The following is a 27,887-nucleotide window of genomic DNA, read 5'->3' on the forward strand; positions in this document are numbered from 1 at the left end:
TATAAGTGAATGAATGAACTCACTGGGAAGTTATTGGTCCATGGTCAAGGGCTAGTGGTTGCTGGAGCTCAGAGTAGAGCCCTGGTCCCCTTTTCTCTAGTTCAGTGTTCTCTACATTATACTGTGGATGGTAAGGGTTCATGTCATTTTGCTCACTGCTGCATATTCACATAGTTTGTATCATCAGTAATTTAGCCTTTGTTCTTTCAAAATACAGTTTTATTTCTTTAAGATATAAATTAAATGCCTCTTTTTAATGCAAGATTCTATGCTAGACACTGAGATTTAAAGCTACATAAGACAAAATCCCTGGCCTCGTAACACTCAATTTCAGAAGAAAAAAGAACGCAAAATCTATTTTACTGTTGTGGTTAATAATTAAATAATATCATGTGACTTAACCCCATATCCCATTACCCATTGTGTGTTTTTAAATTAGCGTTTCAATATGTAAGCAGCAAAGTACAAAGTAAATATCATAAAACCCCATAAACTCTCAGTTAAGAGCAAAAGTAAGCTGAGAGGTCTAGAAAGATGATGACTCAGTGATTGGAAGAAGTCATCTTTGCCAGCTAGTACAAAAAAGGCCTGTGAAATCAAATGATATTTAAGACGCTTCCGTGTCAAAATTCTAAAGAAATAGATTAGAAAATAACATTCTGGGCTTAACTGTGGACTCATTTACTCACTTTAGTGGTGACAATAAAGCATTCCTCTGACATTTGTCTTCAATTGAGAGGCTAGTAAAGACACATTTTGTTCATTTTTTCCTTATAAATTCTTCTGTGGAATAACTCTTTCATTTTCCCCCTTTAAACAGTTGATAAATGGAATTGCTCGAGTCACATTTGACTCTGAAACAGCAATTAAAGAATTGTCCTATGGCAGTCTAGAAGATGTAAACAACAAGTACCTTTATATTGGTGTGACAGTCATAGAGTCTACAGGTGAGCTTGGTTTTTTTTTTTAAACTTTCTCTTGGGAAATATTTAGACAGCATTTTCAAGGTATAAATAATTTCTACAGTTCTTTCACAGTTTACTTCCTTTTATAGTTAAGTTTTATTTTTTACATCATTAAAAACTTGGATTAAAGTATAGCTCTGCCACCCCCTAGTCACTGGGTCTCTATTGCCTCACTGGCAAGAATGGGATAACACCTGCCCATCTGGTATTCCAAGTGGGTCTGCAACTTATTTGGCGTGAACATCTGGCACCCCGATTTTCTCACCCAGTAAGAATCAAAATCAAAGAGATTATGTGTGTAAAAACATTTGATAAATCACCATGCAAATGAAAGTTATTACTACTATCATTGTTTTCGTCCCCTTAGCTGTACAATGATGGAGTTGAACAAAGTGCATCCTAAAGCCCTTTTCTTCTGTAATAGTCAGTAATTCTATTTAAAATTGGAGGTAATGTTTCTAAAATAGATCCAATAGTAGTATATCCCTCATAGGGTTATGGTGAGGATCAAAGAGTCAGTATATGCAAAGCACTTAAAACAGCACCTCTTCTTCCTCCTCCTCCTTGTCCTCCCCCTTCCCCTCCTCCTCGTCCTCCCTCTTCCTCTCCCCCTCCTCCTCCTCCCCCTCCTCCTCCTCCTCCTTCTTTTCTCCACCTACTTCTTTCTTAGCATTCTTAGCACCTTGTCTAGTACTCTTAATCCTCACTCCAATGGTTTTAATAGTTATTAATTATTACTCCAAGTTGGGTTACTTTGTCTTACTTCTGATATGTCTTGATTACTAATGTAACTTATATTTTCAGGTCTATATTGAATCCCCAACCAACCTTGAACAAATAATTTAACCACACTGAGGCCACTTTTTTTTTTTCAATAAAATGACTGTTAGACCAAATTATTCCTAAGTCCCCTTCCACCTCTTTAAATTTTCCTTCTGGGTAGCAGAATGAAGAATTGAGGTAATTATCGAGTTATTAAGCACTTTGTATGCATCTGATGCTCAATAGATGTGGGAGAATGATGATGACTTTATACTCCCTGCCCTGGCTGTGTTTTTGACATTGTTTTAATGTTTCTTTGTTACTTTTATTTTTCTCAATTTATTACAAACAAATTCAGCTTAAGCAGTATTTATTAGATATGCAAAGAGTGCTGCTAAATATGCAGGCTTACAAATATTAATGATGCGTAATCCCAGTACTCAAGTGGCTTACAAACAAGCATCTATAAGACAAGTAAACAAAGAACTCTGAACAAGAAGGCATTCCACATGTGCTCTAAGAAAAGTGCTTAATGCTACTGACCTTCAGAAGAAGATGAGCTCCTAGGTGATTGTTGAGCAACCAAGAATGGTGTCCTGAAGATGATTGGTCTTGTTGTGAAAGATAAGTAGGGTTCTGAGGCAGGGATAACAGCCAGGATGAAGTGGGGCACCCTTCACAGAGTGAACATACCAAGAGTGGGAGGTGAAACTTGATCTTTGAGAGTAGCAGATTATTCCTCTCACTGAAGTATAGGATATATATGTAGGGGTATTAGGGATGTAATACTGGAAAGGAGTTTGGGGATACTAGAACTTTGTATATCATTCTTAATAGTTTAGCTTAAGTTTTAGCTAATGGGTAACAAACACTATTGGGGTCTTGCTAGTAGACCCTCTGGGCTCTCTCTACCTCAAGCTCTCCTTTTATGTCTTCTCCACTTCTCTCCATATCCCTGCTTTCTAAAGGTGAATGCCCTGTAAGGCTTAGTCTCTGGCCTACCCTTTCTTCTCTCCTTAATGCCTTATACATATTTAACTGAAACTCAGGCCACTGGTGAAAAGTGGTGTCCCTTCCTTGAATTCTTCCTCAGTCCAATCCTATTGCTCTACTTCCATAAGGACCACCTCTGCCCACAAGCCTTGTGCGTAAGGCTTTGGAAACTCCTGAGAAGAGTTTAGACTCTTCTCTGCACTGCCCCTCTGAACCAAGACCCATATCCTACTTGCTGTTGGTAAATGAATGAGTGCAGGAATGGAGTGAATGAATGAATGAGTAGGTCTGTGGAGACATATGAACACAAAATAGCTCCCCACACAGATCAGTACACTCCTAATAAAGGTCAACATAATCCTTGTCATTTCTTTAGGTGGATTTTCTGAAGAAGCAGAAATTCCTGGTATCAAATATGTCCTTTCTCCCTACAAACTGAATTTGGTTGCTACTCCTCTTTTTGTGAAGCCTGGGATTCCATTTTCTGTCAAGGTAGATGATGGGGGGAAACTGCTAAATGTGATAACCTTTTTCTAAAAATATGGGGGTGGCAAACAAAAGAAGGATGATGGAGAGGCAAATCACAGAGGGAACTCATTCTGTGTGTGAAATCTGCCCCTCCGACTATGTGGTGGGTGGTGGGAAACTGCAGACCAGCTTCAGCCTTGGGGATGATATCAACCCTTAGGGCAGTATCACTATTTAGTAAGATAGCCTGTGTTAAGCATTGCCTAAATGAGCATTGCATTAAATGATATGTAAATAAAACCCCATAAGTCTATAGTTCAAAAAACACTAAAGTTTAAAATTATTTGGCAACGTGCTCTTTAAAAGTCTTAAGACAGAGATAGCATTCCTTGAAAATAAACCCCTTTCTCTCACCATTTTTTACTTCCTGTGTGTCTCTGAGGGTGCATTTCTGTGCTTTTCACTCTGCATTCTCTTTGTACATAACTGTTGTCTGATCTCATCTCTTTGTATTGTTCTCCATCCTTTCCATCTTGACACTTTCTGTCTGTCCCTGACTCTTTTCTGTATGTTTTTTTTTTCTCCTTTACAATATTTTCTCTCCTTCCTCCACTTTTCCTTTTTAAAATGCTGATAGTATGGAGTTAAAACATTCATTTGACCTTTTAATTATATTTTATTGTAGATTAGTATTCTATATCTTATTATATATAAAACATGCTTTATTACATATATGTTTTATTATATTTATAAAATGGAAATTTTTATTCCCTATCCTTTACAAAGCTAGAGTAGAATTTTTTTATTCTTTGAAGATGTGTTGCTTTTAAAAATCAACTTTAGGATAATTAAAATGGGTTATTTATTACTTACCGTAGGTCACTGGCCTTTAAGAGAAAAAAATTTACTAGACCACAAGCAAGCTTTGGACATGCTTATAACTTCTTAGTATATATACAACATATTTAATAATATATAACATATTACTATATAATGCATATGGTAATTTATAATATATTATGGAGTGTATTAATATATATAATACAAGATCACAAAATATGTCACTATATAGAATTTATTATTTTAAAATATATTTTATATATTTCATATCACATATACAAATAAATAATATAAAATATATCTTTGTGGAAATTCTATATGTCCATATGCATGGCAATGAGAGGTAGAGTTTGAGAAAAAAGAAGATGCACTTATTGTTTCTCATATCCAAGAGAATCATTCCCAGAAGTGATTGCCTCATTTTTTCCTTTATCCAGTTCTCAACCAACTGAACACACACAGAAATTAAATAGCAGAAGACCTTATCACATCTACTTGGCAGACCTAATGTGATGATATTTATATTCTGAGTCTTCTCGATATACAGGGGAATCCATTCAAGAATGATTTAACTAAATAAGATTAAACCTTTCTATATATAAGCTGAGAGCATGCTTCTTTTTCCTGAATTGAATATGAATAATTTATACATTGGTGAGGAGGAGGGAAAATTATTTCAGAATTGTTATGCTTTAAAAGAAGTGATGAGCTCTTGAAATGAATTTGGACTGTTCTGACAAACAGGTGCAGGTTAAGGATTCACTTGACCATGTGGTAGGAGGGGTCCCGGTGACCCTGAGTGCACAAATGCTCGATGTAAACCAGGAGACAACTGACTCGGAGTCAAAGCAAAGTGTAACACGTTCCAGTGATGGAGTAGCTTCTTTTGTGGTGAATCTCCCATCTGAAGTGGTGGTGCTGGAGTTTAAAGTGAGCTGAATTCTTCTGTTAAATTTTCTGGGACAGTGTGTACTTTTGACTGTGTGTTTTGGCCAATGTGCAGAACAAATGCGGCAGATTTTATACATGAGTCCAGTGAACAGTTCCACAATTTTGCATCCAAAAAAATAAAAAAAAAGCACCAGAGGCAATCTGCAAATTCACTGAATGGTCCTTGAGGAAGATAAATCTATCAATTTTTTATTTGGGGTGAATTATATCTGTAAGACTGTATTAGAATCTAGAAGTATCAAAATAGGTATAGCAGTGGAAATCAGTGATAGAAATATTCTCTGTTTCCTACCCCCCAACTTTTTATCTCTTTTCAGGGCCACAAAAGAGCCAAACGTGGAAGCCTCTCTTTTTTCCAGCTGTATGAGTCACTCTACCTTAGAGCTCACTTAATATTCTTCTCTCCTAGCAAATAATATTTAGGTTCCCAATCCCAAATAAAAAATGAGTAAGTTAGTAATGCATGTCAATGACCCCAGCATGCATAGATTCACCATCATCTACTGAGCCCGTACGAAGTGCTAGGCATTGTGCTAACCATTTTGCAGCTGAGGAAACAGAGGCTTTTAACCTTTCTTATGGTTAAATAACTTATCCAGACTTAATAAATGATGGTACTCAAGAGGCAAACCAATGCCTGTCTCACTCCCGAGCATGAGCTATTAACCAACCCCTCTGCTGTCAAAGGCCGATATTGGTGCCATGATATCATTTCTGCCCCACTCTGTTTGTAAGCCCTTCTCTGTGCCACGACTTCGCAATGAAACTGGGCCAGAGAGTCTGTGTGATGTCCATTCACGACTCCTGTCCCCAGTCTCAGGACCTCCCCACTGCTACCCTTCCAACCCATAGGAAAAGGAGTCCCCAACTCACCATGACACTTCAGGAAGGGTGTCAATATTTGTTGCAGGAGCATCTTTCTCTCTTCACTTCACCAGACTTTCCCACCATAGCCTACAATCCCATATTATCCCAATTATTGTCCATAGCCTTTGTAAAGTTACTTGATACCGCAGCTGTACAAACACTTTGGAGTAATGGATTTCTTTTTTCTTTAGAATTTGGTGTTGTGAATTTTAGAAATTTATAAAGCAAAGAAAGGAATTGAAAAGTTATGTTTCACAGAAAACATTAAGTCACAGTCCATGTATCTTTTTTCACTTTTTTCCTTTTCAGGTCAGGACCAAGGACCCAGATCTTCCAGAAGAAAATCAGGCCAGCGAAGATTACCGAGCAATAGCATATTCATCTCTCAGCCAAAGTTATCTTTATATTGACTGGACTGAAAACTATAAACCTTTGCTTGTGGGAGAACATCTGAATATTGTTGTTACCCCCAGAAGTCCATATATTGACAAAATAACTCACTATAATTACTTGGTAAGTATATAATGATAGATTTACATCTATCTATTCCCCCACCTGATTTTCCTTTGCTTATAGAAAAGCGTTAGAATGATCCCTTACATATATTCTTACAAAGCACTTTCAAAAACATCATCTAATTTGATAATCAGTTTTTCAAAAGCCTTTGAGACAGGGAATGATTTTCATGACTACTTCACAGATGAAGAAACTGAGGGACAAAGAGGTTAAAGACTCACTACAGTCACTCAGATGGGAAGAGGAAGGTTGTGATTAGATTAGACCTGGGAACCTCTGACTGTGTTATATGCCTTTCACCAAAGACAGCCTGATTCCTCCATAGAGAGAGCTTGATTAAATTCTCACATTACCTCTGCTCTACTTCATGGCCAAAGATTACACGCCTAGACCCATTTAAAATATGTGCATTTCACTGGAAAAAAGAGGGGACCCAAATCCTGCTCTTAAGGGTTGAGTCATATCATACCTGCTCCAGCAACATCCCTGTTACATCACTTAAATTAATCGGAGGTGTCAGTCAAGGCCGTCAGTGAAAGGTAGGAAAGAATGTAAAAAAAATGTTAAGGGCTTCCTGACAATTACCCAAGAAATGGAATTAATTATTCTGATGATCAGGCCAAACAGGTGATGATGATTTTTTCAACGGTTTTGAAGAAGAAATTAAAAAATAAATGAGGACCATACTGACTGATGAATAATTAGGGGACTTGTTTAGGGACTACGTACCAAAACCACATACACAGTCCTGTTCTCTAAGGACAATTTAAGGGATCTCTGAGGACATTTTGGCTTCATATGATTTTTAGGGTTTTTTTTTTTTTAACCTCACACCTCCAGTTTAGAACCTAACCTCTGGCTTTAAAACTTAAGGCCAGAAATTAGGGAAAAATAAGATGCACTCTACCTCCTCATCTACATTTTTTAATCAACTAAACAAGTAGATGTTAATGACAGTGTGATGACTTTAAACAGATTTGGGGTCAAATTTTAGCTCTCTGAATTCGTAGCTAGGTGGTTTTGAACTGAAATCAGTATGACATTTAATTACTTCCTGAACCTCAGTCCCTTTATCTGCACAATGGAGATAGTATTCCTATCCTTCTGGTTATTACGGGAACTAAAAGAGTTAATTAAATGTACAGTTCCTGGAACATAGTAGGCCCATACAATGTTAACTTTCTTTTTCTTTAACGTAATTTCTACTCCAGCTCCAAGCTCCATCCTGAAGTAAATGTTTTGTTTTTGTAATTACCGTTGCTACTGCTGTTTATTTTTAGATTTTATCCAAGGGCAAAATCGTTCACTTTGGCACAAGGGATAAACTTTCAGATTCAGATTATCAAAGTATAAACATTCCAGTGACACAGAACATGGTTCCTTCAGCTCGTCTCCTGGTCTATTACATTGTAACAGGAGAACAGACCGCAGAATTAGTGTCCGACTCAGTCTGGTTAAATATTGAAGAAAAGTGTGGCAACCAACTCAAGGTAAGCCACAAACTGTAAGTCACAATCCAACTTTCTTCTGAATAAAGGGGCTGTAAATGCAGCTATCTGTGAAGTTTTTGTGTCATACAAATGATATTTTCTTTTTCAAATGACCTTATAGGTTCATCTGTCTCCAAGTACAGATACATATTCCCCTGGCCAACATGTATCTCTTAATATGGCAACTGAGTTGGATTCCTGGGTGGCTTTAATGGCAGTGGACAGTGCTATATATGGGGTGCAAAGGACAGCCAAGAAACCCCTGGAAAGAGTTAAGTAGTGCATGGCCTTGGTTACTGGGGTGGCCCTATGCAGTGCTTCACAAAGTGTGGCCACTAGGGTAAGTCGTGGGGGAAGAATTAAGGGAAGACTAGACCTGCTTTTCTATAGTCTACTCAAAACAGTGACTCTTAGGAAGGTAAGCCATCCTCACATTAGTCTCTAAAGCCCAGGTCTATCCATTTTTACTTTTCCAAGTATGGAATTAAGTACTTTAAAAACATATGCCATGATAGCAATTACATTCATGGGCAAAGTACCATTGATTGGGAGGGTTTGGAGATTTGGGAGCAGGGAGCTTTATAGTAGCAGCAACAGAGAAGAATGAATAGGCAACCACTGGGGGTTTTTTGGGTTTTGTGTCCTTTTTCTTACTCATTAAAATCTGTGGCCCAGAAGAATCTGAAAATGATTCACTTCCCCTAAGTTCCCATTTATCTCCCCTAAGCTCTGCTTCTATTTTTTAGGCTTGAATTTCTTTGAAGGAGGAAGAAAGAACTGAGAAACTATTAAGTTAAAAACATTCAGAAAGGAAAAAATGTTTGGGGTCAAAATTAAAACTGGAAAAAGCCTCCCCCTGCAAACAAGTTCTCACCCACTTATAACCTAGAGCCCTCTTCCTCAAAATACAAGAGATTGTGCTCTTTTTTCTTTTAGCGACTTAAAAATTAGCTTGTTTATTAATTCACTTATTCATATATTCACTCATTTATTCTTTTTTGGACATTATATTGATTGCAGTATGCATTCTGTGTACAAAACAGCATGGGGTCAATTTCGAAGAATCACCTCATCAAAGCTTAAGACTTAGTTCTTGATTTAATTTTGAATAGGTATGTACTTCTAAATACAAAAGGACAAAATAAAGGAATGAAGTTGGGAAATTTGGTCTTTGACCATTTGATAAATGAGTGGGCTGTGCATTTCACAGATTTGTTAGAACCATGTAACAACTTGTACCTTTAGTTTTTCAGAGGAATAATTTCCATATCTGAATAGGCTCACCGTTTTGCCTTTAGTTAATTCCTAAGAATTATTAAATTAACTAACTACCTCTGGACAGGTATTTCAAACTTTAGAGAAGAGTGACCTGGGCTGCGGGGCAGGTGGTGGCCGCAACAATGCAGATGTATTCCACCTGGCTGGACTCACCTTCCTCACCAACGCAAACGCAGATAACTCCCAAGAAAATGGTAAAACACTCAGTACTTTTTGTTTATTCTTCAAATTGATTACTGAAATTTACATGGATGATTTGCCTCCCAGACCTCAGTTTTGTCCCTCCTCCAGAATATTCTCTAAACTGATCTTATAATGGCATGACTAGGTAACTCCTCTGTATAAAATGTTTCATTAGCCTTCAAGATACAGTACAAATTCTTTACTGTAATACTCAAGGCCTTCCACGATCCTCTCTCCAGCTCTTTCCAGCTGTTTCTCATCTCACTCTACATGACCTTATGTCTAAGCCATACAGAACCAAGGTAGTTATGGGTGGCACTATTTTACATCTTTGGGCCTTTCCTTATTAGGACTGCTTTCCCTTTTATTAGCCTGAAGAAGCTAGAAGAAGAATCATCTCCTTGATTTGGCCGCTTCCCCATATAGAATTGATCATTGCCTCCTCCTTTAATAGGGGGAATACTATAGGGAGGACTAGATGTATTTATAGCAGTGCATCATTGTACATTCTTACACTTAATTACACACCTTGTCTCAGTCACTGCACTGGGAGCTCTTTAAGGGCAAGGACCACATCTGAATCATCTTTCTGTGGTTTTAAAATTGTTCATAATTATACATGATACTATTATTTGTAATAATGTAAACACCAAAAATAATTAAAATACCATACCTAACAGAAACATGGCTCACTCTAAAAGCTTAGATATTTCCTTGTAATCAGTGGATCAAAAAGGTTGCAGGATTAAAAACCAAATTCATATCAAACAAGTCAAACTGTGTGACAATAGATTGTGAGCCCCTCTAAAAACAAGTCATACTGAGATGTGTAGTGTGCGGTGCCTAGTCGAAAGCAGGCTCTCAATATTTGTTGAATGAATGACGTGAATGTTTTAAAAAGTTAAATAATTTCACAGAATTTTGTGGTTTTTGAGATTTTATCTCCTTTTCTCCCTTCTTTTTCTTTATCTTTTTAAAACAGATGAACCTTGTAAAGAAATTCTCAGGCCAAAAAGAATGCTGAAAACGAAGATAGAGGAAGAAGGTACTCTAAAAGTTTCATGTGACTGCCAAAAGGTTATGATCGTGTCATTCAAAAGCTGGAGAAAAGTAAACATTATCTAATTTCTCCTAATTCAAATAGAATGGGTGAAAAGAAAGATATGTACAGACATCTAGCTCACCTCCCCTGGAAAGGTTAATCCAAATTAATCGAATAGTTCATTTGCCATAACCTTAATCTGAGGGAAATAAGTCTTTGTTATTTCTATCTCTAAAATATAAAAGATTAACTTTTATTTGTCACAAATATTTCCTCTCTGTAAACTTCATCTAGTAATTAAAATCATATGCTTCCATTTTATTCTAACAAAATCCATGATTTAAGTAACTTTGAGATATACCTGGAAGTCTATCTCTTCTTGCATACACTTAACAGTTAAGAGTATTTTAGATAATTTTGGGTGGGGAAATAATCCCAACAGAAATTATTTTTAAGTATTATTTAAACAGAGATATGATAATTGGCAATGCTACAATAGAAAGAACATTGAGCCAGCAGTCAGTGCCCTGAGCTCAACTAATAAAGATGTTTATAGTAGTACAATAATACTTTCCATCTGTATATGAGTCATTTAAATTCTAACCTTCATTCTAAGTTTTAATGATATGAAAAGAGAGATACTGATTAATCGAAGCACTTATGATGAGGAAAGATGCCACTGGTGAAGAAATGTTTGAAACCACAAACCACAAGAAATGTTTGAATAAAATAGGATTTTTAGCTTGAAGAAGAACATACTTGTATAGTGATGATAACTATCTTCAGATTTGCAGGCTTCTCAGATCATTAACTTATTTTACTCAAAGGGTGCTGAACCCAAGGTGCCAGTTTCAAAAGTCAGTACTCAGCTTAGTTGCAGGAAGCCCTTAACCATTTAGTGCAAATCAGAGTGGACTACCTTATGAGGCCATATTCTCCCATTCCTAGGGTAGTTCCAAAGCGGGCCTGGACAGTCAACTAGCCATGGCTCTTGTGGGGCTGGGGTCCTATGACAGCAGAAATCCAGTATCCCTCAAGAGCCTTTCTAAGCCTGAGATGTTTTGACTCTATGCATAATCAAGGGCACTTGAATTATTACCATTTCAGCTGCTAAATACAAAGATAGAATGTTGAAGAAATGTTGTCGTGATGGAGCCTATCGTAATGATGATGAAAACTGTGAGCAGCGAGCTGCTCGGATTAAGATAGGCCCAAGATGCGTCAAAGTTTTCAAGAACTGTTGTGCCATCGCAAGCCGGATCCGTGCTGAAGAGTCTGGTAAAATTATCCAATTGGGAAGGCTACGTAAGTTTGACATTTTCGATTGGAAAATATGGGGAAATTGATGTAATTTTATGCTTCCAAAAAAGGTGGTTTACATGCTCTATTTAAAATGGGAAGTAGAAAAGATAACTTGCAAATGCTGTTAAGAAAAAAATTTTGTTGTCATTTTTGGGAATCAGAAGAGGTATATATAGTACAGAGCAGAGTGCACTAGTCCGTAGTCAAGACCCAGGCGAGTTTGAAGCTGACTCATTCTATAAACGTGAATGATTATTTATCCTCTCTGAGCCTCAATCTCCTCATTTTTAAAGCAAGAAGCTTGGGCCAGGTGATCTCTAATATGCCTTTGAGTTCTAAAATTCCATGGTTCTGTGATATTACAACCATTAAAAATTCTGTTTATACCTATACTGACCACATATAGCAAAGATTTCTAAATGTAGCATAACCTTAAATGTACTCACATAAAGTTGAAATCTTATTTCAATTTCAACCACAATATACGTTTTCAGAATTTATAGAACTCTCATTAACATGTTTTCAGAACTTTTAGGACTTTCAATTCATTTATATACAGTCAAAACAAACAAAAGCAGAGTGACAGATCCTGTTTGATTGTTTTGCTTAACAGTATGTCTTTTTTTGTTGTTGTTACTTTTTTTCTTTTTTTAAATATTTATTTATTTTTGGCTGCGTTGGGTCTTCGTTGCTGTGCACGGGCTTTCTCTAGTTGCGGTGAGCGGGGGCTATTCTTTTGTTGTGGTGCGCAGGCTTCTCATTGCGGTGGCTTCTCTTGTTGCAGAGCATGGGCTCTAGGCGTGTGGGCTTCAGTAGCTGTGGCACGCGGGCTCAGTAGTTGTGGCTTGCGGGCTCTAGAGTGCAGGCTCGGTAGTTGTGGCGCATGGGCTTAGTTGTTACACGTCATGTGAAATCTTCCCAGACCAGGGCTCAAACCTGTGTCCCCTGCACTGGCAGGCGGATTCTTAATCACTGTGCCACCAGGGAAGCCCTTAACAGTATGTCTTAAATGTCATCATTCTGAGTGGATACATTTCTGCATAAATAAATTCTTGTGGCCATTTATCAAAACCAGGTTATTAGATATATTTAGGTTGTTTTCAGATTTTTGCTTATTACACGCAGTATTTTTTATGAACAATCTAGTACATATCCATTTTTCGTGGTCCAGTTTTTCAACTCTAATCATCTGGGTTGGCATCAGCTGCCTGGAATTCAGCCTCTGTAGCTCCCTCCTCTCTGTCCCTTGTTCTAGACAGCTTGGCCTCCCAAATTCCCATGGGTGGTGTTGCAACTCTGCCAGGGTCTGTATGCGTTTTTCTCCCTGCTCTAAAGCCTGTAAACTGCCTCCAGACAGTAAACCTGGATAATTTTAGGGTTCATCCAATCTGTCTCCCTTTTCTCAGGGATCACTGTCCTGGCTCACTTATGCTCTAATATTTGAAAGCTGTTGTGTCTGGTTTTCTAGTTTTCTTAAGGCAGAGGTGTAACTCCAGTCCCTATCAGTGCATCTTGGACAGAAGCAGACATTCTGTCCATTTTTATTATAGAAAATATAAATAAATTTCTGAGGTAAGGCAGAGAATAATATAAACCTGCCTATTTTACAAAATAAAAACAATTATTGCAATTTTTAAAATGCAAATAACTTTATAGACTAATTCGTATCTTATATAATTTTCCGAACATGAAACATTTAGCAATTTAAAACACAAATTATTAAACATATTTTTATGCTTTATTCATTTTGTCAGTGTCACTAGTGGAGAAATCCTAAGGCCTTTATTGTTCTATTTTGAAATCACTAAACAAAATGTTTCATTGACCTTTCCGAAAATGTTTAAGCTATTGATTAATGTCCATATTTTAAAATTCAGCTCTAAGTAGAATTTGTGTTGTTTTTCCATTATCAAATGTATTTTTCCCCCAGATATAAAGACTCTTTTACCAGTAACCAAACCAGAAATAAGGACTTATTTTCCAGAAAGCTGGTTATGGGAAGTTCATCATGTCCCCAAAAGGTATTATATTTCTTTGACTTTTCTCTGAAAAATATGGGAAAATGCAAATATTCTGACCAAAAATCTGGAAACTACCCATTTCCCAATATTTTATTTAAGAGTTAAGATGATACCACCATTGGGTCAAATTTTATTTTACTTCTTTTTTTTTTAGTGTGTGATTTCTTCTAATAATTGGTTCCAGGTCATGATTAACTCTTGGGGAAGAAGGGTACCATTCCATTCAACTTCATTCCATTTCAGGTAGTCTTTACCGAGCACAACTGTGTGCTTTACACTGTATTATGCAGCTGTTTTCATCCTGAAATATCTGTAACTACAAAACATTGATTAATAGGGAGAAAGGCTCTTTTCTTGTTAAAGTCCTTTATTCAACACATGTTTATAGAATGCCTACTCTGTACCAGGCACTGAAAACAGTGCCCCTTCCCTGAGTGTCATCCTTCCTCAGGTCGTCCGGCGGGGGGAGGGGGGGTTGGGGGGGCTCAAAGCACAGACTTTCCAAGGAGCCATCAAGGCAGTGAGTTCCGGCCCTGACATCTGACTTCTAATGGGTCTCCTGGCCTCTACCCTTGTCCTGCCTGATTCCTCCTCCACAGTGTTGTCCACTTCATCTGACATTGCCCCTTGGCTAGCATTTCCCCTCGCAGACCTTTCCACCGCTGTCCCCCACCCAGTGATTGGATGTACTGCCCCTCTCAATTAACTCTGTTGCACATATCACACAATATAATAATGTCCTGTTTACCTGACTGTCTTCCACATTAAAATGTAAATACTTCCAGGGCAAGGACTAAATTCAGGTTAGTTTTATATTCAGGACCTGGCATAAGGTCCGGCTTCTAGAGGCACTAAAATAAATTTGTTGAATCAATGCATACTGCCTCTGAACTTTTAAAAAGTTTTATTGGTACAGTTATTACAGTGAATCGCAATTTATATACTGAACTATTTCTTCTACTAGACCGTGAACTGCTTGAGAGCAGGACTGTATCTATGAGAGCTGTGTACTCAGTATTTAGTGCTATGCTTGACACAAAGATGGTGCACAATAGCTGTTTGTTGAATGAGTATAAGCTTATCTTAATCAGAAATTTTTAGTTATATCAACTTCGTTATGAGCAGTGTTAAGATGCATTAGTATTTTGCTTCCCTATTTTAGAACATACTACACAATAAACATAATTTTTTTCTTTGAATTGTATGTTTTGAATTTGCAATGTTTCAAAGACATCCTTCTGAATTTGAATTCTCATAATACAAGTGAAATATCTAAAAACATGGAATGAGTATAAGAGTTACTGAATAAACTTCTTGCTTGATTTTTCTTTAATACCTGATGAGATTTTGTTCTGTTGTGATTTTTTTTCTTTATTCTAAAGTAGTATGAAGCAAGAATTCTGTTAATGCAAGCTGTCAATTTGGGTTAATCAATGTTCCTCTGTATTTGAATATATCAACATTTTAACTTTCAGAAACCAGTTGCAGTTTGTGCTACCTGATTCTCTAACTACCTGGGAAATTCAAGGTGTTGGCATTTCAAATAGTGGTAAGCAAATTGAAGTTATATGCTCACGTAAGGAATGATTTGATTTGGCAAAATGCAGTTTTTTGTTATTGTCTTTTTAGTTTACTCAGGACTTAAGTGGTGTCATTTATTAAAACCTATTTTTAATGTATTACAAAGAGACTTAGATGTGCCCACATCATGGACTGTATCAGTTTCTTCTTTTGTTCTTCTATTAGCCATCATTTTATAAATACTGATGTGAAGCCCCCATTTTCCTTTGTATTTTCTCAGTGAGTAGAAGATTCAGTAGAGTTAGAGAAAAATATGTAATTTCTCTCCTGGACTAGTGCCCTTTTGTGGTGATTTAGTGCAGACACTTTATAAATAATTTCAGGCTTGGCTTGTTTGCTCACTATATTTTGTTCTTATAAATCTTGGTTTCCACAATCAAAATTTTATGCCCATTAAACGGAACCAATAATGAATATCTAAAAAAGAGATTTGGTGCTTTAGTTAATAAACATTCTCATGCCTTAAATAGAATTAAATATTTGTTGGACAAATGAAGTTTTCTGTTAATACCAATAATTATTGAATGAAGAACAGTGATAAAAGAATAGATCTTAAAAGTTCTTACCACAAGAAAAGAAATTTGTAATATGTGTGGTGGTGTATGTTAACTAGACTTATGTATACAAATATCGAATCATGTTGTACACCTGAAGCTAATATAATATTATACTTCAATTATAGCTCAATTTAAAAAAATCAGTGAGTAGAAAATTCAAGGACATGGGGTGTTAGGGCAGAGAAAAACATCATCTAACTTTCATTTTTTCCTTGAAGCAAAGCAAATCTGAGACATTTTAGTACTAATAAGGCATTATGGGAATTCCCTAATATGCTTCAACTTTGCTTTCACTTTGGGCTGAAGGTATTTGTGTTGCTGATACTCTCAAGGCAAAGGTGTTCAAAAACGTCTTCCTGGAAATGAATATACCATATTCTGTTGTACGAGGGGAACAGATCCAATTGAGTGGAACTGTTTATAACTATAGAACATCTGGAATTCGGGTAAGTATTTATGGTATGTTCAAATAAATGGAAAAAATGAAGACGTCCCTGATTTTCTGAGAATTCTATTAATGGAATTATCACGTACACAGGCACACAAACTCAACTCAGTGAAGGAAAGAAGAAAAGAAGAAGAGTTAAGATAACTATTCATACAACTCCAATTCAATGAAGAATACAAGTCCTTAAGATAATCAATGTGCTGTGGAGGCTCAGAGAAAGATGAGATTACATTTGGTTCATTCATCACCCTGATCTCCTTACCTCTAACAACCCTTTCCTTTCCTCCATTTTAGCCATTCACACTCTTCACTTTGCAGATCTTGTCTTCCCCCCAGAAAATATGATTTCAAACATCTCACCAACTGACCACCTCCTACCTATCCTTCTGACTCATTAACCTTGTTACTTTGTAGCTACAGTTCTACAGCATCATTGAAACCTCCAGCTCTGTGACTCCATTACTTTTTATTCTTCATTAGCCTTCTTATGCTAAAGTCTTTACTTCACTCCTTGTTCAGGTTAGAATTCATAAGCCATCATTATAGCCTCACTGATTAAAAACATGTCAACTCCCTTGATCCCCTTTTGCTCTGGGGTACACTCTGTGAAAAACTCCAGCCATGGCCAGACCCACCATTTGCCTTCTTTTTGCCAACACATTTCTAAACAGAGTTATACATTAGGCTGTCTGATTTCAGTTGAAAATCACAATCACAAAATTTTATATAGGAACTCAATGCAGTCTGAAAATCTGACTCTTTTTTTTAAAGCTCTAATTTTATTCTTAGACATGAGTATTTCAGTGGTCTCCAAAAATTTCGCTTACAGCTCCCTAAATCTTTTTGGAAAAACTAAGTACCCCATTGGCACATTTTAAAATTGGCATCTAAAATTTTTCATCATAAATTCAAAAAAATATGCAAATTTATAACTCTGGGAATACTTGAGTATTGATATTTTAAAAATAAAACTGTTATATCAAACTTTTAAAGGTATATAGCAGAATCTAAATACCATAGCAATCCATTAAAAAATACCCAAATAAACTCTTGTGAACAACAGATTATATACCATTCCTTTTATCTGTGAACTCATATTTCCATTCCACTCTCCTAGTGTTATATATTTTACACTTGAATGTTTTCTATCGATCAGTCTCTCATACTTTGATGCAACAAAAATATGTACATACACTGAAATTGAATTATTTTTAAGTTTTATGATTATAAGTCTCTAAGTGTCAAATAATTGCTTGCTGATCTAGTTAAAAATGTATTCAGGTTTTGATAGGTATTATCCTGAATTTATAAATTACTGTAAGGGAAACTGACTTGTCTACAATATTGAATTTTTTACATCTCTTCATTCTTTTGCTTTATGTACTAGGTCAGGGGTCAGCAATCTATGGCCATGGGCCAAAACTGGCCTGCTCCCTCTTCTTTTATGGCCTATAAGATAAGAATGTTTTTCACATTTCTAAAAGGTTGAGGAGGAGAAGTAGAAGAAGAATATTTCATGGCACATGAAAGTTATATGAAATTCAAATTTCACTGTCCATAAATAAAGTTTAAAGCCACACCCATTGTGTAGGTATTATCCATGGCAGAGTTGAGTAGTTGTGACATAGACCGTATGTAGTGCTTTCGTTGCATTGCACTGCTGCTCAGAGCACCACAAAGTGCAATGACATAATTATAATTAGACAGTATTTTAAGTGTCACACATCTCATGGTACTGCCATATTTTATTTAATTTTTAAACTATCAGTGCAGTATTCATCATATCAAAACAAGAAACAAGAACATCTGAGATATCTCAGGGTAATTACCGATTAATTACCTTTCCTCTTGAGTACAGATCACACTTTCCTATTTCTTTACATCTAGTAACTTTGCATTGACCCTTGGACTTTCTTAATGAAATGTTATAGAGACTCTGGATTCTATTACTATCCTCTGAAGAGCTTTCATCTTCGTTTGTGTGTTTTAGCAGGCAGTTGGCTGAATCAATCTCAAACTTTGAAATCTCATTTCAGTTCCTTTAGCCTTAGCTGGGATGCTTAGAGTCTGTGCTGTGCGTAGTTCAAGGGTTGACCAGGTTTGAGCGAAGTTTATATGGTGAACCTGGAGGTCCTTCACTTTTCCGCTGTGGTGGCTGCGCCATACTCTGTCCCCTGGTTCTTTAAGCCAATAAGATGGCAGGTTCTACTGGAGGTTTAGCTACTCCTTAAGGGACTAATGGTGACTGCCCTCAGCTTAAAACTGTAAAAAAATAGGACCCTCACACAGTGTCCCTCCTTTCTTCTGAGTGTCACCTTCTCTTCCAATCTCTAGTGCCTTCAGGTAGTTTTTGTTTTTTTTAAAATATGTATTTTGTCTAGAGCTTATAGTTATTATTTACAGAAGAGTTATCCAAGTAGGAGCTACTTGGCTATTTCTGAAAGCAGAACCACTGCCAGAATTTTTGGTTTTTGGGTTTGTTTTTTTTTTTTTGATATTTGATATCAGTTTCAAAAGTTGCTATCTTAATTTACTAAGAGTTTTTATAATGAATTCATGTTGAATTTGATCAAATCACTCTTCTGTATCTAGCCTTACCTACCTTACCCCAGCTCTCCAGGGGGAATCATTGGCCTCCAGTGACCCAAAAGTCTTCTTTAACTCCTGCCTCACCCACCCTAGTTGTTGTGTTTCCCAAGAAGATAGTTAAGAGGGAAAAGGAGCTTACCGTTTTTGAGAAATTCCTCAAAATTAGTTGTTGAATGTTGTTACTCTTCCTTGTTTACCTGCTTGATTTATTCTGGATCTTACAGATTTATTATTTGGGGTATAGTTCTGTCAGTTCACTAGATTTTGGAGAGGAGATGAAAAATATTCACTGTTTGAGCCAGAAGTCAGTAGGTATCATTATTATCCCCATTACAAAGATGAAGAAATGGAGGGTCATGCAATGTGCTCTTGCCACACAGGAAGTGGCAGAGCCAAGATTTGAACCTAGGTCTTTCCGGAGCCAGAGTCTGGCTGTATAATGGGGTACAGGTGGGAAGTTAATAAGAGGCAAGATTGGAAAAGTTGGTCGGGGGCATATTAGGCAGAACCTTACATGCCAAGAGATGGAGTTTCCAGTCTTACATAAAACCATTTATTGAAAACCAAAGGCTGAGCTATAAGATACAAAGTTGAATAAGACACACAGAGTGCCTGAGACTGGGGTCCCACTGCCTAAAATATAAACATGTAGAGAGACAGTGTAACAAATGCTATCATGACAACATGAACAAAGAACTTCAGTAGTGTTGTACCCGATTTAGTAGGTAACAGTCTAAGGAAGGTTAGATGTTTCTGAGCCAGTGTTGAGCTTTCTAGACATCCTGTCACATTGCTAAGCTCTATGGCAACTGGTTGTGTGTTTTAGAAAATCTGAAATGAGCTTTCTCTACAGCCTTGGAATCTAAGGGATTATTTAACGAGTACCAGGGGAGAGTTTTTGTCCAGATGAATGTAATCAGGGCGTGCTTTCCTTATCATAAAATGTTTTGAAATAATTGTTCACTGGTGATATTTCAGTTCTGTGTTAAAATGTCTCCCGTGGAGGGAATCTGTTCATCGGGAAGCCCAGACATTGACCCTCAGGGGAAAAGTTCCTCCAAATGTCTGCCCCAGAGAATAGAGGGCTCCTCCAGCCACTTGGTGACCTTCAGCGTGCTTCCTCTGGAAATCGGCCTCCACAACATCAGCTTCTCACTGGAGACTTCTGTTGGAAACGAAATCTTAATAAAAACATTACGAGTGGTGGTAAGAAAATATGCTTTAAAAAAATTCTTTCAAAAACACTTTTTTCTTTCTGAAAAAAAAAGTTATCAGCAACTCATGCTTAAGTGATTCAGAAAGAGACACACAAAGAGAAAATTATAAAACAAACATAACAAAATGTTAACATTTGGGGGAATCTGGGTGGAGGTTATCTCAGATATTTTTGGACTATTCTTATAACTTTTCTTTAAGTCTGAAATTATGTTTTTAAGGTTTAAGTAAAACAATGATGCTTGCTCATTGTAGAAAGCATGGAATACTGAAAAACCACAGAGAAGAAAATTAAGACCACCAAAAACCCCTACAACCAGAGATACCCGATTTTAACATTTTGGTATATAGTTTTCTGGAGTATTTTTTTCCCCCAACACATTCAGAAAATGTTTTGAAATCTGTGCCAGATATTATGCTAAGTACTGGAGCTACAGCAATAAATAAGATAGGATCCATGCATTTATAGTTTAGAATTTATAGCCTAGAAAATTTTCCATTTTGTAAATGAGTAAACAGGCCAAAAAAGGAAGAAAACTATCATTTCTTAAGTACTGTTTACCCACACAGTCTGTTGAGAGTTTTCATGTTATCTTTTTAAGATTAAGATTCTTGGCAAGAATGTTAATGACAGAACTGGGTCTTCCGAGGTCTTCATTCTCTGAGTTCTGTTTTCAGCCATGAAATTCACTTTGGTAAACATGTATTGACTTATTTTGTGCAAGGCACATTCTATTTTCTATACATCTTTGCATGGTGGTTCCATGCACAGATTCTGGAGCCACACTGCCTGCGTTTGAATCCTGGCTCCACTAGCAGTGTGGCATCAGATAAGTTTCTTGATCTCTCTGGGTGTCAGTTTCCTCGTATGTCACATGGGAGCACTACCCCATAGAGTATTTTTGAGGTTAAATGAGCTAATACATACAAAGCACTTAGATCAATTACCTGGCTTATAATAATTTCTATTTAAGTGTTTGCTCTGATCATCATGCAAATAGCCAGAAAATCTTATTCCTGGAGGTAGGCATATAAGTATTTAAACATACTTTGCCTTCTCCAAAAAAAAAAAGAATTTTTTAATTGGAAAAGTAGTCAAGTTGATTCAAGCATTCAGGTCATATAAATTTAATTATGTTCTTAACTGAATGATTTTTGCCTTTATTTTAGCCGGAAGGTGTCAAAAGGGAAAGTTATGCTGGCACTACTCTGGACCCAAAGGGTATCTACGGTAGGCAAAATGAGTTTGTATTTTATATGTTGTCTTTTGCCCTAGAGAGATGTGTAACCTGAAACACTATTTTTAAAAATGTTAATTGTATAGAATCAGAAATATCCACTTCTTAGTTCACTGCCATTTTTGATAGCATGTGTTATATTATAATCTGGATGGGTTTAGAACAAAGAAAAATAATCCCATTAGGTTTTTGTTTGTTTGTTTTGCTGCATGGCGTGGGTTTCGGGATCTTATTTCCCCACCAGGGATCAAACCCAGGCAGTGAAAGTACCAAGCCCTAACCACTGGACCGCCAGGGAATTCCCAAAGTAACCCCATTAGTTTTAAATACAAAGCATTGAAATAGTAATCATTGCATGACTTCCCTTATAAATTAGTCATTTTACCATTCTATCCATCACAATAATAAGTTATATAATATTTTTTTATAGAACCATCAGTCCAAAGAACACCTAAGAAAAAGTCTTTTACATTCTTATCTAACATGCATTATTTGAAAACACAATAATGCTGATAAATTACTTAACAAAGCCATTCCTCATTGTTCCTGCTTCCTTGCTTTTCCTCCAGTTGAGATATTCTGAATCTTCCTTTTTTTTGGAATCTTCTTAAAGTTAGAATTGTGCAAACATTTGAGCACTTCATCAAGGCCTAAATACCTATATATTTATGAAATTTAGAACGTTTTCAGTTAACAATTCTTTTCACCAAAAAAAGACAGACTACTGTAGTTCTTATTAAATGATTGAAATTTACCTTATTGTTGCATTGTATCATTCTTCTTTTCTTTCAGTGATACAGCAATGGAAAGAAAAAGTTTCCTTACAAATCAAGGCCACTATACTCAGAGTGCTATTTCCTCTAGGAAAGCAAAGAATTAATATTTACATTTCTAATCAGCTGAGTCCCATAAACTGAATAAGGATGACTTCATGCAAACTTTTTTCTCTAATCTTATCTTCACACAGACCTCCTCCCAGCCTGTGAAGGATATATGGGGAGATATATGACAAATTCTGAGGTTTTGGCCTCATGCAGTCACATCACACCTCAGAGCCACTGCTTCCTTTGTCTTCTCTTTCTCTTCCCCCTTATGCCTGCTATACTAACATTATTGCAAACAGCTTTCCAAAACAGCCCTGTCTTACCCATCCCAGGTGTGAACATCAGGCCCACAAGATGGCAATGATCTTTTATCGGGGAATAGATCTCTCCATCAAAAATCTTGGTTAAAAAAAAGAATCTATGCCTCTTTCCAATCTTGTCACATGACTTTTTTCCCTTATCATTTTAGACAACTTAGATTCAGGCAGCTTTGTTACTTTCCAGAGTGCTAAATAGGGTAAAGATGACAACCAATTCTGTCTAGTTTATTTCAGAGATTTTATTAAATACTTCCAATCTGTGTATATTGGAATTGCTATACTGCTATGATACTTTACAGTTTTTTTTAAAAGCCTAAAAAAACATATTTGGAAAAGTAAACAGACAATAATGTTAGAGGAAATCTGAGAAAAATATCAGTGAGGGAGAATGAGGTATCAGAACAAATTGTAAAGTAATAGTAATTAAAATTATGTGACATCAGTTTAAAAAGAGACTAAACACAGAAACTCAATACACGAGACTAGCCCTAGCCTTTGGTTCCTGCTTTCTCTGCCTGACAAGCTCTCTCCCCCACCTCAGTTCTCAGCACATCATCATCATTGGTTTGGGCAGGCCCCTCTCATGTTTTATTTTCTCTCCTCATGCCTGACCTCCACTCCCATTTCCCTTCCTTCAAATGCCCCCAATCTAATATGCTTGAAATATGTCTTAGAGTATGGAGGAAAGGTTGTTTTGTGTGTGTATGTTTTTTTAACATATAAAAGGTATTGTGCTATAGGTCCTGTTCTAGTTCTTAAGTTTTTAAAGACAATACTGTGTTTTAAACAAATATTTCTATTGCTATACATGCATTTAATTCACTGCTTCTACACAGTATTTTATATTCTGTTACCAAACTCAGGTTCGGCTGTTTGCCACTCAAAAGGCAATAATTTGAGAGGCAAATGTCAATAGAAAGGAAAGATGCTTTAATCAGAGAAGCCGGCAATCTGGGGAGAAGGTGGACTCGCATCCCAAGACCAACTCCAAAGTTTCTGCTCAGCCATTACAGTTTTTAAAGGAGAAGGGGGAAGAATTTCAGTGAATCATCTAGGCAGGAGGTTGAATTCTGCATCATTCTCCATTGTGTGCAGACTGGCTGACTCTTCAGATGTTATCTTGCCCACGTGATTTGCCTGCAGGATTTCTGAAGGGGCTGTTGGGGGTAGAGAGCTAGTCATTCATTTTTTTTTTAAATTTATTTTTAGCTGCGTTGGGTCTTCGTTGCTGTGCGGTGGGCTTTCTCTAGTTGCGGTGAGCAGGGGCTACTCTTGGTTGTGGTGCGCAGGCTTCTCATTGCAGTGGCTTCTCTTGTGGAGCACGGGCTCAAAGTGCGCAGGCTTCAGTAGGTGTGGCACGCAGGTTCAGTAGTTGTGGCACATGGGCTTAGCTGCTCTGTGGCATGTGGGTCTTCCCGGACCAGGGATCGAATCCGTGTCCCCTGCATTGGCAGGCAGATTCTTAACCACTGCGCCACCAGGCAAGCCCTTTTCTTAAAAAAAAATTTTATTTTATATTGGAGTATAGTTGATTAACAATATTGTGTTAGTTTCAGGTGTTCAGCAAAGTGATTCATTTATATGTATACATGCATCTATTCTTTTTCAAATTCTTTTCCCATTTAGGTTATTACAGAATATTGAGCAGAGTTCCCTGTAGAGCCAGTCATTCTTTAACTGCTTAATTCTTCATTTTTGCTTCTTTTTATTTAGGTAAAGGATCAACAGGTTCTTTGATTCTTCGCATGGTGTGCATTCAGGAGAGTATAAGTTAGGAGTTAGGTCAAACTGCCTAGTGATCTCATTCCTATAATTAGGTTCTTTTAAGGTTAGAGGGGCCAGAAATGGGCAAACAGGAAAGGGGCAAAAGAGCTGCTTTCATTTCCCCACTGTCAAACATCATTCCATTTCTATGGGATCAGGGGTGAAGCTCCATCTTCTGTAATTTTCTTCATGCTGACATAGGGCACCATATTCTCAGAGTGGAAAATGTCAACATGGGTCTGTAGCATCTTTGCTGACAATTTTAGTTGCCTGCTTACATATATGGGCAGAGTAAGATACAATTATTTTGATGCCCACAAAGATATAGTTTATTATGAGCAATAATGTTAATCCCATTCTCTTGAGGCCAGTTCTTGGAATTGTGATAGCCATAGATTCAGTACTGCTCAAGATGGAGACGCTAATGTCATGGCTATAGTCTTGTCCTCATGCAGTTAGCTTTTTTCCTCTGGTGGCAGTTACAGTATCTGTAAAACAACTCAGGAATGTGCATCAGACACTCAGTCTGTGACTATTGTCCTAATCATTAACTGCTCATTTTTGTACGTGGGGGCCCTGCAGGGTTCTGCTCAGTTCCAATTCCACCACAATTTTACTTACCCATCCCCTAGTGACAGGTTCCCCACTACCATCAACAATGCTGCAATGAACATCCTTATTCATCTCCCTTTACGAATCTGTGTGAGAATTTATCTGGACTATGGTTTTTGGAGTTGAACTGCTGGGTCAAAGGGCATACATATACTGAATATCATTTACTTCCGTCACATTGCTCTTCAGAATGGCTGTACTATTTATACCTCCACCAGCACTGCATAAGGATTCTCCTTATTCCACATCCTCACCAACACTTGGTGTTACTCACCTCTCTAAAATGTGCCATTTTTAGGGGTATAAAGTGACATCTCATTATTGTTTTAATTTGGATTCTTCTGATTACAGTGATTTCTAAACATTTCTTCATATACTTGCTGGCCATTTGGACTTCCATTCTGTGAATTGACTATTCCTATCTTTTGCACTTTTTTCTATTTTCCACCTGGGTTTTCTTGTCTATTTCTTGTTGATTTTGTCTCTCACATACTTCTTTGAGCAGTCGTAGACCTTAGTGGGTTTTGAACAGTAATCTTTTTTTCTGACATAGTCAAATTCATTATAATTTCATTTTATGGTTATATATCTTAGTTCAAAAAGACATTATTGCTTATTTTATCCTGTTGGTTTTAAAGATTTAACTTTTAAATGTTTTAATCTCTCTAGCATCTACCTTTATAAGTGATGCCTTGATGGGTCTTTTTTATGATCTCTGACAAGGAGTAAAATTGACTTCTCTTAGTTTTAGCCTTTTTTTCTGTACATTTTCCATCTAGTAGAAGAGTTGATAATGAGAAATGAAATAGTCAAGGGCAGGTATCAATGGAAAAAAATGGTGGAGGATCAAATTTAGATAATCTCAAACAACTTACTGTCATAAGTACCATATATTGAGCACAAACTGTTTGCCATGCTTTGTCTACATTATTTTTATCTTCACAAAAACCCTTTGAGGAAAATACTATTACCTCTATTTAACTGATGAGCAAACCAAAGCATAGAAAGATTGTGTCTTGCCCAGTGTCACATCCAGAGTAAGTTCTTTCTGAGCTCAGTACTCTTTCATCCACATTGCAAAGCTCTCAAATGTCTTCCACTAAGTTTTATTTTAATATTATATCCTCAGCATTTATCAAAGGTTGATGAGGAAAGAAGAGGAGCATTCCTGTCTCTTCTGCAAAGCCATGTGGTTTGGCCATGCAATTGCAAACTGTCACTAGTTTTTTTTTTTTAGCATCTACCATGTGCCAGGGACTAAGTGCTTGGGACTACAGCGTTCAATAAGAATGGTTTCTGCCCTCAGAGAGCTTTCTTAGCAGGACAATGGGAGGAGGAGTCTCTTTGTGGTGACTACTATGGGTTTGGCAGTAAAGCTTCCTGAGTTCAGATGCAGCTTCATCTGTACTAGCTCTGTGACCTTGAGCAATTTGCTTTCTAAGCCTCAGTTTGCTCATCTATAAAATTAAAATAATAATAGTAGACACAGTGCATAGAGTTGTTGTGAGGATCCAGTGTAACGATGCATTCAAAGAGCTTAGCAGTGTGCTTGGTATTCTATCAGTAGAATGATAAATACTATCATTTTCATGAAATAAACCAATGATTACAGTAGAAAATGCTCCGATACAGCAAGCTTAAACTGTGTTATTGTGCCAAAAGAAAAAGTGTCTAAGTTAGATGGAGAGGAGAAGGTAGAAGGGATTTCAGGGCATGCTTCCCAATGGAGCTAATCTTCACATTTCCTTGACTAAGGAATTACTTGTTCGTTATTTTTAGATTTCAGTTCCGGGAATAATTTTCTGTCTTTGGACAAAACAGCATGCTCCCTTTTACTGATGAATAAGATTTATATAATCTATTTATTTCCTATCGTGTAATGGCCAGGAAGCTTACAGTCAACTTTAATGCTTTATTTAATGAGATTACATAAGCCTAGGGTTTGATAAAAAATCCTTGATTATTTTAAATTTCCCTTTTAAATTTTAATATTGTTGTTATAAAAGAGTCTATTATTTTTTTTTAAATTCCCTGACAGTAGTTATACTATAAATAATCTGCAAATAGTCTTCCCTCAAGAACTCTGTGTAAATCTAATAATTTTCTTTTAAATTTCAGGCGTCATTAGTAGACGAAAGGAGTTCCCATACAGGTTACCATTGGATTTGGTCCCCAAAACAAAAGTCAAAAGGATTGTGAGTGTAAAAGGTAAATTAACAAGTGCCATTTTTATTTCTTATTTCACTTTGTGTTTCAAACAAAAATCAAATATTCTCATGATTATCCTATTTCTCCTCTTCTCTACTCAGTTGCATGTACAATAGGGGACCTCTGGGAGTACCCTATTCCTACTCCCACCTTCAAATCCCTAACCACTCTTCCAACTCTCTTCTTCCAGTGGCCTGATTTGAATGGAGATGCATGCTCCCATGATGGAGGGTGAGGGCTGTCATTGGCCCAAAGACCTCTCTGAAACGAAAGTGCAGCTGCGTCCAGATTTAAAGGACTTTCTATTAGCCTAGTGGCCAGTCCTGTTCCAGAGAAGGCTTTATGACCTGCAAATGGCCCCAAGAAAGCAGCTCTGCTCTTTTAGAGTGCCAGTACATTTGTAGAAGTGGTGTCTTTAGCAGGTTTTATCCCTGGTCTCCAGCCATTAAAAATTCAATGACGCATCATCAGAATAATAGAATGTCCTGACTACATTTTATCTTAGATAAAACCTTGGAATCACAGAATGTTAGTACTGGAAAAGACCTTTTTAATCATGTCCAACTCTGTAGTTAGATATATAAGAAAGTGTTTTTCCCAGGGTCTCACGATGAGTTATAGACAGAGCTCTCATAGCACTCACAGAGTGTTGACAGTTCAGACTCTTAGCTTCGCTTCGTGGATGCGATTGATTCATAGAGTTTACAATATCTAAAGCTTTCAGGTTGAATGGCAACTAATTTGCCATGTCCTCTATGCTGTAATCTGCCCACTGTATTACATCATTTTATCCCCATATTGCAGTGGTATTTTTAAGCCTGCTTTTGGTGTTTCTTTTAAATACATCTTCTAA

The 27,887-nt window shown here is 36.9% G+C and overlaps 1 protein-coding gene across 2 annotated transcripts in view; it reads left to right on the top strand.

The window, feature by feature from the left end:
* C5 (complement C5) overlaps nucleotides 1-27,887 on the top strand; it is a 79,873-nt gene that overhangs the window by 19,476 nt on the left and 32,510 nt on the right. For both annotated transcript variants that reach the window (XM_082843506.1, XM_082843507.1), the window contains exons 9-23: nucleotides 821-947; nucleotides 3,097-3,212; nucleotides 4,773-4,958; nucleotides 6,156-6,359; nucleotides 7,643-7,852; nucleotides 7,974-8,123; nucleotides 9,195-9,324; nucleotides 10,296-10,358; nucleotides 11,463-11,660; nucleotides 13,588-13,678; nucleotides 15,154-15,227; nucleotides 16,123-16,262; nucleotides 19,832-20,059; nucleotides 21,239-21,299; nucleotides 26,945-27,034. In XM_082843506.1, the coding sequence (XP_082699632.1) occupies nucleotides 821-947; nucleotides 3,097-3,212; nucleotides 4,773-4,958; nucleotides 6,156-6,359; nucleotides 7,643-7,852; nucleotides 7,974-8,123; nucleotides 9,195-9,324; nucleotides 10,296-10,358; nucleotides 11,463-11,660; nucleotides 13,588-13,678; nucleotides 15,154-15,227; nucleotides 16,123-16,262; nucleotides 19,832-20,059; nucleotides 21,239-21,299; nucleotides 26,945-27,034 (2,068 nt within the window). The remainder of the gene's footprint in view (nucleotides 1-820; nucleotides 948-3,096; nucleotides 3,213-4,772; nucleotides 4,959-6,155; nucleotides 6,360-7,642; nucleotides 7,853-7,973; nucleotides 8,124-9,194; nucleotides 9,325-10,295; nucleotides 10,359-11,462; nucleotides 11,661-13,587; nucleotides 13,679-15,153; nucleotides 15,228-16,122; nucleotides 16,263-19,831; nucleotides 20,060-21,238; nucleotides 21,300-26,944; nucleotides 27,035-27,887) is intronic.

Source organism: Leucopleurus acutus (genome assembly GCF_964270905.1).
Source record: "Leucopleurus acutus genome assembly, chromosome: 7".
NCBI classification, from domain to species: Eukaryota; Metazoa; Chordata; class Mammalia; order Artiodactyla; family Delphinidae; genus Leucopleurus; species Leucopleurus acutus.